Source organism: Sesamum indicum, linkage group LG10 (genome assembly GCF_026168435.1).
Source record: "Sesamum indicum cultivar Baizhima isolate 11 linkage group LG10, ASM2616843v1, whole genome shotgun sequence".
NCBI lineage: Eukaryota > Viridiplantae > Streptophyta > Magnoliopsida > Lamiales > Pedaliaceae > Sesamum > Sesamum indicum.
The window spans coordinates 19,153,014-19,165,615 of NC_142666.1; the positions used below are offsets into that span (position 1 = coordinate 19,153,014).

Here is a 12,602-nt window from a genome sequence, read left to right on the forward strand (position 1 = left end):
AAACATCAGTATATTTTGCAAGCGGATAACCATAGGTAATGAATGATAATGAAAGAAAAGAAACATTGACAAAACTGGGGCAAGATGGCATCCTGTTTACCGGAACTCTTTGAGGAAAATTAATCTATCAGAAAGCTTGCAAAAACTGAACACTCCCAAGTAAAAGGCACAACTCACAAGAAGCGCAAATGATCTGGAGAAAGAGAACAAAACTTCCATTAAACTTGACCATACTAACATCTTACGTTGTCCGCATTGTGTTTATCTGCCAGCCATTCTTTGCTTATCGATTGAGTTCAATACTTTCAGGCACAAGACAAGCAAACCCAGGTCCTCACGGACTTGAGATTTTCGTTTTAGTCGCCATTTCTCTTTGCATTTTGCCACTCTCTCTTTGTTCTGCTCCTAGTTTTATCTGCCTAGAATTGCTTGCACATATGAAAAATACATTTAACAAGCGGGGGACCCTTTCTACTTTTAGCTTGGTGCTAGCTCTGCTGCTGTTGTAGGACCAGTACACAATGTCCATTGTAGTGTATGGAAACCAGCAGCCAGGAAACATGGCATCATCTTTTCATATTTTTTTTTAAAGTCCCATGTGTGCTAGAGTGGACTTCCTATTTTAGGTCCATTAGTTGAATATTGAAGATAAGATCAGCCGCATGAAGATCCCCATTTTCACATGATGCGCGCATTTGCATTCAATATTCCAGTTGTCAGATGCCAATTCTAAGTAGTCTTCCTCCCCCACTATTCACTACAAATGCTCTTTGTATATGGATTGTGTTTGACTATGTTATTACTTAAACAACTTCAGTAGATCACTTTTCCGAATTCTTCAGACAAGATAACCAGCATGAAGACTGCACTTCTCTGCATTCTCTCTCTGCTTACCTTTCTATCTCAACCTTTCTACTCTCACTCAGTGAGGTGCAATCCTGATGACAAAAAGGTTCTTCTGAAGATCAAAGAAGCCTTGAACAACCCCTACCACTTGGCCTCATGGAATCCGGACACAGACTGCTGCTACTGGTATGTGGTGGAGTGCGACCGCAAGACCAACCGCATCAACAACCTCCACCTTTTTGCTGCCAACGTTTCAGGCCAAATCCCAGAAGCTGTGGCTGAGCTCCCATACTTAGAGTCTCTAACCTTTCACAAAATCACCAATTTTACTGGCACAATTCCACCTGCCCTCGCCAGGCTCACTCGTCTCAAGATGCTCACAATCAGCTGGACCAACATATCTGGTCCTATCCCTTCATTCCTTGGTGAGCTTAAAAACCTCACTTTTCTAGACTTGTCATTCAACAACTTCAGTGGCTCAATCCCACCCTCACTTGCCCAACTCAGAAATCTCGGTGGGCTGAGGTTAGACAGGAACAAACTCACTGGGAGCATTCCTGAATCGTTCGGGGATTTGACCCCAAGTCTTCAGTATTTGTACCTCTCTCACAACCAGCTCTCGGGTACAGTCCCGAGAGCCTTGGGTGGCTTGAACTTCACTTGGATCGAACTGCAACGCAATCGACTTGAAGGTGACATATCATTTTTGTTTGGAAAGAACAAGACTATACAGATAGCTGACTTCTCTAGGAATATGCTGCAGTTCGATCTGTCAAATGTGGAGTTTCCGGACAGCTTAAGTACACTGGACTTGAACCATAACAGGATCACCGGTAGCTTGCCGGAGGGGTTGGCTAAATTGGATTCTCTTTTTTTGAATGTGAGTTATAACAGGCTCTGCGGTCGGATTCCGGTGGGTGGGAGGTTGCAGGCATTGGACTACACTTCGTATTTCCACAACAAGTGCCTGTGTGGTGCACCGTTGCCAGATTGCAAATGACCCTTTTGATTTGAACAGAAGTTTCTATTTTAGCTTGCTATGTGGATTAATGATGAGATGATATCTCGAAATAAAAGATCTTTAGGTTGATTTACTATGTTTTCTTGGACCAGGGAAGTGTATGGAAGTTCAACCAGCAAAGATAACTTGCTTGTGTTTTTTATAACTTGCAGTCTTGGGATTTAGGCAAGATCAGATTTTTTTTTCTTTTGATAATTATGCAGGATCAGATCTTATTATTATATGGAAGAAGATAAAAGCTCAAACTTCTAGCACTGACTATATTTGTCCACACCAAAATTAATTATACGATAAATATACTTGCTATTAGTCTGCAATCTAGTAAAAATATAATTACAAATTTATTATACTTATTATAGAAAAATTACACTTTTAGTCCCACACGATAGAGGATGTTGCACTTTTGATCCCATAGCGTATGAGCTCAACATATTTGGTCGCAGAAGATCAAAAGTTATGTGGCACATTTAATTTTATAAAATAAATGCTCATATCATTATTTGTCCCAAATACTACAATTTTTTATCCTATGTACCAAATGTATTATATTCGTAAATTGTTAAAGTAAAAGTGCAACATCTTCTATCATCTGAAATTAAAAATATAATTTTTTCACTTATTATGTAATTAATTTAATTTGATTAAATTTAATTTTGATACGAATTGTTAAATAAAAATCTAGCCAGCAAAAAGAGAAAAAGGAGCGTGTAAGAAGCTTTTCTTGGTATTGGGTGATGGGCAGCTTACGTTGTACCACGTGTCCAAGAAACATTATTGTGACACAAAAACTAGCCGTTGAGTGAACTGTAACGGCTATCAAATTAAATCTACGTATCTAGAAATGCCCGTTAGTTCTTTCTTCGCATATATTTCTCCTCATTGCAGTCTCGTTCTGCTAATCATTTCTAGTCCCATATCCAAACTTCACCATTTTCATCTCTCTCTCTCTCTCTCTCTCTCTCTCTGTCTCTCTCTCTCTCTCTCTCTCTCTCTCTCACACACACACACACACACACAGACACACCACAACGATCTAAAGGCAAGCAAATCAAGATGAATGATTTAATGACAAAGTCTTTCACAAGCTATGTCGATCTGAAGAAAGAAGCCATGAAAGATCTCGAGGCAGGTCCGGACCTCGAACTGGGAATGACCCAGATAGACAACAACCTCACCGCATTCCTGCAAGAAGCAGAAGAAGTCAAGAAAGAAATGAACTCAATCAGAGAAATCTTGGCCCGGTTACAAGCCTCCCATGAGGAAGGCAAGGCTCTTCACAAGCCCGAAGCACTCAAATCGCTACGAGCTCGTGTAAATGCAGACATTTTGTCAGTCTTGAAACGGGCTCGGGCAATAAGGACCCGGTTGGAGGATATGGACCGGTCAAATGCAATGAATAGAAGACTTTCCGGCTGCAAAGCTGGAACTCCGGTGGACCGGACCCGATCCGCCGTCACCAACGGGCTGAGGAAGAAGCTGAAGGAGCTGATGATGGATTTCCAGGGGCTGAGGCAGAGGATGATGACTGAGTACAAGGAAACTGTCGGAAGAAGATACTTTACTGTCACTGGAGAGTACCCAGATGAGGAAGTTATTGACAAGATTATCTCAAGTGGTGATGGTAATGGTGGTGAAGAATTCTTGTCTAGAGCCATTCAGGTATCCTAAGAAACTTTCCTTTTGTTGTTTTTGTCTGATCGAACTCTTTGTTTTTAGTTCAAGAATCTTGTTTTCTTTGGGACATAGCGTATGCTCATTGGTATTTTCCCTTCTGAAATAGGAGCATGGGCGGGGAAAGGTGCTGGAGACGGTGGTGGAGATACAGGACCGCCACGATGCAGCCAAGGAAATTGAAAAGAGCCTGCTGGAGCTCCACCAGATATTCCTGGACATGGCAGTGATGGTGGAGGCACAAGGCGAGCAAATGGATGACATTGAGCACCATGTGATGAATGCAGCCCACTATGTCAGTGATGGAACCAAGAACCTCAAGATTGCTAAAGAACACCAGAAGAGCAGCAGGCGGTGTTTGTGTTTTGGAATCATACTTCTCCTAGTGCTCATTATTCTTGTCGTCATCCCCATCGCCACCAGTTTCAGTAAATCTTGAACTTCTGCAAGGGGGGGGTGCAGCATTCTTTTATTCTTTTTCGCTTCACTCTCGTGAGATCTGAGCGTAGCCTAAGAGTGCGGTTTGATGGTCCTCTTGTTTAAGGACTGATCTTTGGATGACTATCATTTCATGTAATACTAGTTTGCTTCTACCGATAGCCTCGATTCACTTATATTTCTTGTTAAGAACATCATGTACCAATTGTGTGACAAGTAAAATTTGTAATTTCTAACAAAGAAAGTCCCAGAGAGAGATTAGTTTAGGTGACAGGAACAAAAACGGGAAACCTGTAATACTAGCTTATTTCCGTTTTCTACCACGAGGCTTACTGCTACCAGGGACATCTTTAGAGGAAGCACCACTATTCTTTTCTGCCTCTTCATCACTTTCTTCATCGAAGCTCTCGGTCCTGTCGGTAGACTCTTCTTCCTCCTCTTCTGGCAACTGGTGGGGTGCTTGTTTGGAGAGTCGATCTCGGAGATCTCTCAGTTTTGCTTTCTTGGAGTTCAACACGTTAACAAACTGAAAGCAAGGAAATTAAGTGTCATAGCTAAGTTGGGTGAGATTATAAAACTAATCAGATAGGAAAAAGAAAGGAAATCCAGTTAGTCACCTTCCCATAGATTTCAGATTCAAATTCTGCCTTCTCACTGCTGAGTTTCTCACTTTGTTCTAAACATTTTTCAGCTTCTAGTTTGAGCCTGTCAAATGATTGTGTTTTCCAGACAACTTCCTCCTATTCATACCAGACAACAAAAACATGAAAAAATAGAATCAATTGTAAGAGCAAACACCTCAGAAGAAGAACAAACATGGAAGAGGTCACCTAGCAAAGTATCTTTTAAGATATTATGTTGATCCATTCACAGCACTCACACAAATAGAATCCTGAAACTTCACTCAAATCATCTAATACAGTGTGTGTGGTGGGGAGATATAATTAATTTTACCGAGTATTCGTAACTTAATTCAAAATACTCAGTATAAAAAAGTAATGTTACGGCAGAATGAATTGGCACCTGAACCATCTTATTAAACTTCATGAAAAATGCAAATACGAAAGAGAGTAAAATATGATACAAAGTCTTGTTTCTTACACTCAGTCTTATGTTGGCATCCATGAGAAAGTCCAAGACCTCTGCTGTGGTTTTCTTGCTATCAGATGAAGGTTGGCATTTCCACCGCCATTCCAGTTTTGTACCCTCCTTCTCAAATGTCCATGATAACTGAAAATGGCAACATCAAAAGAAAAGGAGAACTGACTTCCTACCCAGAAACAAATAACATTTCCACCGCCATTCCAAAAAGGTCTCTGAAAATTGTTTTCACCTAATGTGGATGAATTTCGATCATATCTTGAAAATCAAGTATATATTCAGTGGTTCAAGGTCCAATACTATCTAAGTATTGGTCAGAATATAGGGATTTCAAAAGTTTAGGAAAAATGAATTATACATATTTGCAGCCAGCATTTGCAAAAATGGTTGCTATAATGCATCATAATTAGTCAGCCGTTGCTTAAAGAACATCCTTCCAACATAAACCATGAAACAAAGACTAATGGTCCAGTTAACGTCATAACTTTTTCTTGTTTGTATTGCCACTAACTTTACAGTTCCAGTTAACAACAAAAACCATCGCAGTGTAACTTTTTTGATCATGTAAAAAAAACACCCACCAACCTTCTAAGACTAAAATGAGGATATTTTGTCTGCTTAGATAATAATTTAAATGCAAAATAAGCAAACAGTTCTATCAGATCCTGAAGTTCCACACCTACATATATAAAATAACAAAATTACATCCAACAACTGTGGTCTCGGAATTTTCTAAATCAAACAAACAATATCAATCACCCGGGCCATCAGATCACCAGACAAATGTTAAACATTATAAATCTTTTCTCCAATTAACTAGGAAAAAGAAAGTGAACTAGTCAACAGGCATGAGAGCACAAGAAGTGCATCAAGAAAGTTTCAGTTTCAAGAATTCAAAAGGTACAGATGATGATCTCTCGAACTGGACGTCTTCGCCTACATTTGCTTCCATAATTAATTTCACAGGTCGACTTGGCCATTTCTCAACCATTTGAAACAACAGACTTACTTGGTCACTTGCAGCTAATAATCTAGAACAAGAAACTACCATCAGATTTCCAGCAAAATGACTTCTATATCTGGTTTAACTCCCAAACACATTCAAGGACTTTGCTAGAAGCTTTTTCTTCAAATGTTTCAGAAACCTTCCATCTTTCACTCTTCAAACACTCATTATACGAAGCAGAAAGCATGAAATAACAAACCAACGCAAAAACCTCAACTGCTCAAACACTTTAACCAATTATTTCTGAGGTAGAAAAGTAATAAACTCCAAGTAATCTCGCGTACCCGTTTGCATCCGTTTCCAGCATCCGCAAACCCGTAAACCGACCCGTGTTGTTGAACTCCGAGATACCTCTCGGCCAAATCAATGTAATCCGCCACAGTTTGGTCCCAGTTTGAAGCCCTCTCTTTGACCTCCTCCTCAGTAGCTTCCGCACAAAAAGAAATAAAAAAGATTACACTTTTACTACTAATCAATTGATATTATCACCATTAGTCCACCTACCGTGGCAAGTCCATGCCTGGAGTCCGTCGGTTATGGAAAGGTCGAAGCGGGTCCGGTGCCAGGTTCCCTTCACGAATACGGGTTCGGTTTTTCTGCCGTCCACCCGTATTTCCAGTTTCAGGCATGTGTGCTTCGGCGTTTCCATTTTCGGACGGTGAAGTTCTGCGAGCTCCCTGTGTGTAGTGTGTGAAGGAAGCTTTTAGAAACAGACGCGGAGAATTCCCGCTTTATTTAATTGTGCGTTAACCATTTCAACTTGTATAACTTTCTTTCGGTGAAGCATTCAACAGAGTATCTTGATTCTTGAAAGTTGAAACTGGTGTGCTCTAATAAATTTACAGAGGGCTAGCCCGACCCGGTTGCTAGAATATATGGCCAACATGCGTCCAAGAGTGAAGTTGGTATGAGCCCAAAACCCAACCAACCTTAAAGTGGGACAAGACCACAAACATTACCACTTGGCCAGGCCCGAACCTTATATATAATGGGCTCTCTTGGACCCGTCAAAATGGGTGATTCCACCAAATCAAAGAAGAAATAGGTGATTCCATGAACTATTATGTAGTAGCTTTGATTTACACTTTCTGGAGAGGTGCGAGTACAGTTTGTCCTTTACTGTTGCCTTATCACGTGGGATTCCACTATGAAACTATATTGAATGTTTGATTGGGATTAGTGTTCCAATTTACAAGATTCTTTATATAGACTATAGAGTACAAAAAGGTGCAATTGTTTATACCCATTAGGGGAATCTACTCAGAATTTCATAAAACATAAGCGAGCAGGTGACACTGGAACACTCAATTATACTGTATAGAGCCAAGATTGGAACCGGAATTTGCAAGAGAAATGGCTCTCAAGCTCCTCACTCTTATTGCTTCTCTTTGCTTCATGTCTTGTTTTATGGTGATCAACTCTCAGAAAGATGTATATGACCCAATCACCAAAACCATGGAGGAGTTTTCGGGGTACCCAGTTCATGAGCCACATTTGCAGGATTCTTTTACTTCACTTTCAGTAGACACTGAAAGCCTGCAGAGACAGGTAACGAATGAAATCTTTTGAAACCAATCCTTTTCCGTTTAGTTTATTGGATTTTCAGTCTGGTATTGTTGGAAAGATTCAGTCTTGATGAGTGTTCATGCGGAGAAATGTGGTTCTCTGTGAATTCTGATTCTCTGAACCGGGATATGGTTCAATCTTGATGAATAATAGGTAATTTGATAAATACTTTGAAACCGGGATATGGATTTTCTATGGAAGAACTTGGTGAATTGGGTGTGAATGATAGTCAAGAAATTGCTGGAGCTTTGCTTTATGATTTCTACTTTGGTTCTGAAACTGGATTTTGAGTTTATTGTTTTGCTTATTCTGGTTCTTTTGTTGACTTGGTTTTTGGGTGTATGAAAATATTATGGAATTCTTAATGCATAAGATTGAATAATATAGTATTAAGTGGTTCTTAGTTTAAGCAGCAATTTTGACATTATTTACTCATAGAGTTGTGCTAAGTGAACATCCCCGATTATCTACTTGAGACCGAATCTTCATGGTTAAGTACTAATATACGAGATGACTTTTTGTTCTCAAGCTTATAAATACTTGGTTAAAATTTAGTAATTTGCACTTTAAGGTCATTGGAAGGTTGAAGGAACTGATTTTTGTGTTTAATGTATTTCAAGATTGAGGAGCTATCAACTTTCTCAGATAGTCCTGCACCCTCAGTTACAAGGGTCCTTTACAGCGAGAAGGATGTATCTGCAAGGAGGTAATGACTGGAGTTAACTTATCTATGTGCTTAGGTTTAATCCAGGACTCTAATCTGAGTTCAACATCTATATTCTGGTATTCTGTAAGATAGGAGAGGATATGGGGATGAAATAGAAGATGTTCAAATATTATGTACAAAATATTTGCAGGAGTTCTCTGCAAATTAATGCATGAATTATTGCAGTATCTTTGATAACGTATGCAACACCTATCTTGTTCATATATGGTAATCCCTGCTGATTTATGAAACGTCCACTAACATAAACTAGGCTTTGGTCGAGTTTGTATATTGCGCTATGCTGTTTGTGAGTAACCGAATAATTTAGGGGTTATATGATTTACAATTCATTCACTAAAGTGTGCTTCACATTAACATGCAGGTACATTAAAAATTTGATGGCACATTCTGGACTTGCTGTCAAAGAGGATGCTGTTGGGAACATTTTTGGTCGATGGTGGGTTAAAAATGCATTCATTTTTTTTCCATGTTATTGATGGATCAATTAGTGCAAAAAATTTCCTTTCTCAAATATTCAATTGCCACATAAACCCTCTTCTTAGTCATGGCATAATTTGTTTATAATTCAATTTTTTGGCCTTTGTACCTAGATTGTGTGTTGCTGTTTAAGTGGCTTTACTCTACTTATGTTTCAGGCTTATGTTAGCTGTCGCTTTGATTTCCTCATCCCCACATGGGACTCTGCATTGTTATGTAGTTATTTGATTCTGACTCTAACTCCCATTTATTCAGGGATGGTTATGAGCCTGAGCTCGCTCCTGTTTCTACAGGTTCTCACATAGATGCTATACCATACTCCGGGAAGTATGATGGAGTAATTGGTGTCCTGGGTGCTATAGAAGCCATTAATGTACTAAAACGGTATGCAGATCATCAAACACATATCAAGAGTCATGGAATTATCATTCTTATATTTCTCAACACGGTTTGCATAACCTTAGAATTGCACCATATGGATTTCTCCTTCCACTCATGAGTTTCTGTAAAATGCTGTTTAGCCACATCAATGACGCTTGTGAATGTATAACATGACTTATGGAGTTGGATAAGTACATGTAATATCCTTGCTTTCAGTAATGAGTGCAAACCAAAGTAGCAGGTGGAATAGCATTCAGGATCTAATCTGAAGCATTACCTTTAGAACCTTATCGTCGTTCTTGAAGGTTGTTGCAGCAACTAATCAAGCTGCACAAATTTACTTCTAGAATGGAAGTCGGAGCAGTGTAAAATAAACATGGTAAAAGCTTTATAAAATCACAAAACAATTATCTTAGAGGTTGCACAAAGATGACCATGCTATTCCTTATCTTTTTGGCGATTCCGCACTGTACCCATTGTCATTCTGTTAATACTATATCTGTTCACTTTGAGATTTTGTTCCCTTTCTTTCACTTTCTCTGATGAAGCTCTTAATTTCTTTCAAAGTAATGCATATTCAACTTTAACAGGTCAGGTTTTAAGCCTAAGAGGTCTCTGGAGGTGATCTTGTTCACATCAGAAGAGCCTACACGGTTTGGAATTAGTTGCCTGGGAAGGTTTACTTCTTAACCATTGCATCTGAATATTGTATATGCTCTTTATTCTGAATCGTTTGGTTTCTACTTTTACTATATTGACGGCTCTTAAGCTCGTATATGTGATTTCCATTTTGTCCTTTCTCATCCTTTTCTTTTCCATTTTTCTGTAAGTTTTTTTTCTTTTTTTCCTCAGTTTCTTTCTTTGTTCTACTATTTCCTTCCCTATTTTGCTTGAAGCTTCTGAAGTTCATCTGAAACTTTTTAGCCGCCTGTTAGCCGGAAGTCAAGAACTGGCAGAACTTCTTAAGACAACAGTGGATGGTCAGAACATATCATTTCCCGATGCTGCAAGATTTGCTGGGTACGAGAATGCTAAGGACTTGTCTAGTGTTTTTCTACCTAAAGGAAGCTATTCGGCTTTCATTGAATTGCACATCGAGCAAGGTCCAATTTTAGAAGAGGAAGGTCGGTTGCCTCCTTAAAACTATACAACTACTTAATCATTTAATTCTCAATATTTCCAAAGGCTGCATCTTTCCCACTACATTTCTGACAGGCTCACCTTTTATGTAGCTATACCGATTGGTGTTGTGACTGCCATCGCTGCTCCAGCAAGCATTAAGGTGGACTTTGAAGGCAATGGTGGTCATGCCGGAGCTGTTCTAATGCCAATGAGGTAATTTTTTTTTTCAGGGGTAAGCACTTAGCGTAGATCTCACCATTTGGCTTTGAAACATGAAATGATGCATGAATGAGGAAATTCTGAAGTAACTGGAATTCTTTCAGAAATATAATAGTGGAAAAATTAAAGTAGAATAAAAATCCAGAACCAACTTTCGCATCTTTAATCAACTGAATTGTCGTCCCACGTCTATTATCTGGCCATGATAGAGTTCTTTCTTGCTCCATTCTGTTTCTCATGAGAAGCAAGGCTTCCCAATTCATAGTATTCTCTTGTGTGCCAAGATTTAAAGAAAATATCTCTGTTCTTACTTGTACCTTTTATTTTTGAATTTACTCGGTGGTCTTGGATTAGATTTTCCCTTTCCCAACTTTCCTGTTGATTTTTGGGTTTTGCCCAATAGGAGAAATCCTCTCTCTTTTCATCTGTTCTGAGCTTTGCCAATCATATAATTTCACTGAGTTTTCTTTATGGATGACTTGAATGGATTTTACAATATTATCATTAGTTCTTACTCAAATTGCATGATACAGAAACGATGCTGGACTTGCTGCTGCAGAGCTTGCACTTGCGGTTGAGAAACATGTATTAGACTCGGGATCCATTGACACTGTTGGAACAGTTGGTAAGTTGCATTTGGGTCATGCCTCTTTATTAATTTGTGTCAGCTGCTCGGTTCAGTGGAAAAGTCTTTGTACAAGTATGGTGACATCGAGAATTCACATTACAATGGAATTTACATGCCAATCAGAGTAATATTTCATAATTTTGTATCAGCTGCGAGTATTCTTACACATGCTAGATGGATATTCTACTCTTGGTGAAACATAGCATGCCCATAACCTGTTGTGCCTTTGCTTTCTATTGTCGGCCCTCAAGGTTTCATGAAAATTCTGTTACTTTAAGGTATTCTGGAGCTGCATCCTGGAGCAATAAACAGCATTCCGAGCAAAGCACATCTTGAGATTGGTATGTTTCTCGATTATATTCCTTTTTGCTGTTTAGCTGTTATTTTGGGTGATTGATAACACCCGCTGTTATCAAAAGCATTTTGCTTTCTATTAATTAATATATTAATACATAATCCAGTGAAGAACATGAGAATATCCACTCGTATTTCATCTTTGTATTGCAGACACTCGTGACATAAACGAGGCAAGAAGAAACAATGTCATTGAGAAAATCCATAATTCTGCACTCAACATATGTAAAAAGCGTAATGTGAAGCTATCAGAATTCAAAATTGTCAATCAAGATCCACCTGCTCTGTCGGACGACTCGATTGTAAAGGCAACAGAATCAGCTTGTCAAGAACTGAACTTGTCCTACAGGAAGATGATCAGCAGAGCCTATCACGATTCACTGTTCATGGCCAGGTAATGACGATGAAATATTCTCTGATAACAAAACTCTCTGCATCCTGAAAACTTATGTACGCCTCTTTTTAACCCTATCTTACATTTATCGTAAATCTTTTCAGAATATCTCCAATGGGCATGATCTTCATACCATGCTATAAAGGTAGTCTTTTTCAGTTTCTCCTGAAGCATCCTGAGTTTCCATGTCTCCATTTTATTACATTCATGCTACCAGACAGACAGCTGTTTCATTCGTCTTGGTTTTAACACTTGCATATGTGGTACTAATTTGTTTTCGTTTCTGGGGACAGGATATAGCCATAAGCCTGAAGAATTCGCTGCCCCTAAGGACATTGCGAATGGGGTCAGAGTATTAGCACTTACACTTGCTAAGCTGTCTCTTTCCTGATGCACTTTAGTAACAATGTATGTAGAAGTTACACATATTTCGTGCATCTGGTTACATATTTCAACTTCGGATCGATGCTTGATTCAGACAGAATAAACTAGGCAAAGTTTAAACTCATCAAAGTTAAAATCGTTATAGAAGACAACCTAACCGTCACAAAACGTTCCTTTCATAAGAGAACGCTCACACCGGACTTCTGTTGAAAAATCTGATCTAATCAAACGATGCTCGGATTATTTGACCATCAAACTCAAACTCAT

The 12,602-nt window shown here is 39.0% G+C and overlaps 4 protein-coding genes across 4 annotated transcripts; 3 read left to right on the plus strand and 1 right to left on the minus strand.

Annotated features, from left to right (window-relative positions):
* Positions 1-256: 256 nt before the first annotated feature.
* On the plus strand, positions 257-2,121 carry LOC148786759 (polygalacturonase inhibitor-like). The gene has a single exon (XM_088885645.1). The coding sequence runs from the start codon at positions 857-859 to the stop codon at positions 1,844-1,846; it is 990 nt and encodes a 329-aa protein (XP_088741771.1). The 5' UTR covers positions 257-856; the 3' UTR covers positions 1,847-2,121.
* Positions 2,122-2,737: 616 nt separating this feature from the next.
* Positions 2,738-4,152, plus strand: SYP111 (syntaxin of plants 111). Its single transcript, XM_088885926.1, has 2 exons — positions 2,738-3,526; positions 3,648-4,152. Exons 1-2 carry the CDS (start codon positions 2,921-2,923, stop codon positions 3,975-3,977), a joined length of 936 nt encoding a protein of 311 aa, XP_088742052.1. The 5' UTR covers positions 2,738-2,920; the 3' UTR covers positions 3,978-4,152.
* Positions 4,153-4,181: 29 nt separating this feature from the next.
* XRCC4 (DNA ligase IV-binding protein) lies at positions 4,182-7,013 on the minus strand. Its single transcript, XM_011092848.3, has 5 exons — positions 6,588-7,013; positions 6,368-6,510; positions 5,078-5,206; positions 4,594-4,716; positions 4,182-4,502 (listed from the first exon to the last, which is right to left on the minus strand). Exons 1-5 carry the CDS (start codon positions 6,730-6,732, stop codon positions 4,281-4,283), a joined length of 762 nt encoding a protein of 253 aa, XP_011091150.1. The 5' UTR covers positions 6,733-7,013; the 3' UTR covers positions 4,182-4,280.
* A 148-nt stretch (positions 7,014-7,161) lies between these two features.
* UAH (ureidoglycolate amidohydrolase) lies at positions 7,162-12,415 on the plus strand. Its single transcript, XM_011092847.3, has 12 exons — positions 7,162-7,631; positions 8,270-8,355; positions 8,738-8,812; positions 9,109-9,237; positions 9,825-9,911; positions 10,159-10,358; positions 10,467-10,569; positions 11,109-11,200; positions 11,482-11,544; positions 11,711-11,951; positions 12,056-12,096; positions 12,245-12,415. Exons 1-12 carry the CDS (start codon positions 7,437-7,439, stop codon positions 12,340-12,342), a joined length of 1,410 nt encoding a protein of 469 aa, XP_011091149.1. The 5' UTR covers positions 7,162-7,436; the 3' UTR covers positions 12,343-12,415.
* Positions 12,416-12,602: the final 187 nt, after the last annotated feature.

Excerpts from the sequence above, each read along its gene's own strand:
- LOC148786759 (XM_088885645.1), top strand. The coding sequence starts at position 857 with ATGAAGACTGCACTTCTCTGCATTCTCTCTCTGCTTACCTTTCTATCT.
- SYP111 (XM_088885926.1), top strand. The coding sequence starts at position 2,921 with ATGAATGATTTAATGACAAAGTCTTTCACAAGCTATGTCGATCTGAAG. Across the intron at positions 3,527-3,647 it reads TCTTGTCTAGAGCCATTCAG|GAGCATGGGCGGGGAAAGGT; the intron begins GTATCCTAAGAA and ends CTTCTGAAATAG.
- XRCC4 (XM_011092848.3), bottom strand. The coding sequence starts at position 6,732 with ATGGAAACGCCGAAGCACACATGCCTGAAACTGGAAATACGGGTGGAC. Across the intron at positions 5,207-6,367 it reads CTGGAAACGGATGCAAACGG|TTATCATGGACATTTGAGAA; the intron begins GTACGCGAGATT and ends TGCCATTTTCAG. Across the intron at positions 4,717-5,077 it reads ATGCCAACATAAGACTGAGT|GAGGAAGTTGTCTGGAAAAC; the intron begins GTAAGAAACAAG and ends TGGTATGAATAG.
- UAH (XM_011092847.3), top strand. The coding sequence starts at position 7,437 with ATGGCTCTCAAGCTCCTCACTCTTATTGCTTCTCTTTGCTTCATGTCT. Across the intron at positions 7,632-8,269 it reads CTGAAAGCCTGCAGAGACAG|ATTGAGGAGCTATCAACTTT; the intron begins GTAACGAATGAA and ends ATGTATTTCAAG. Across the intron at positions 10,359-10,466 it reads TCCAATTTTAGAAGAGGAAG|CTATACCGATTGGTGTTGTG; the intron begins GTCGGTTGCCTC and ends CCTTTTATGTAG.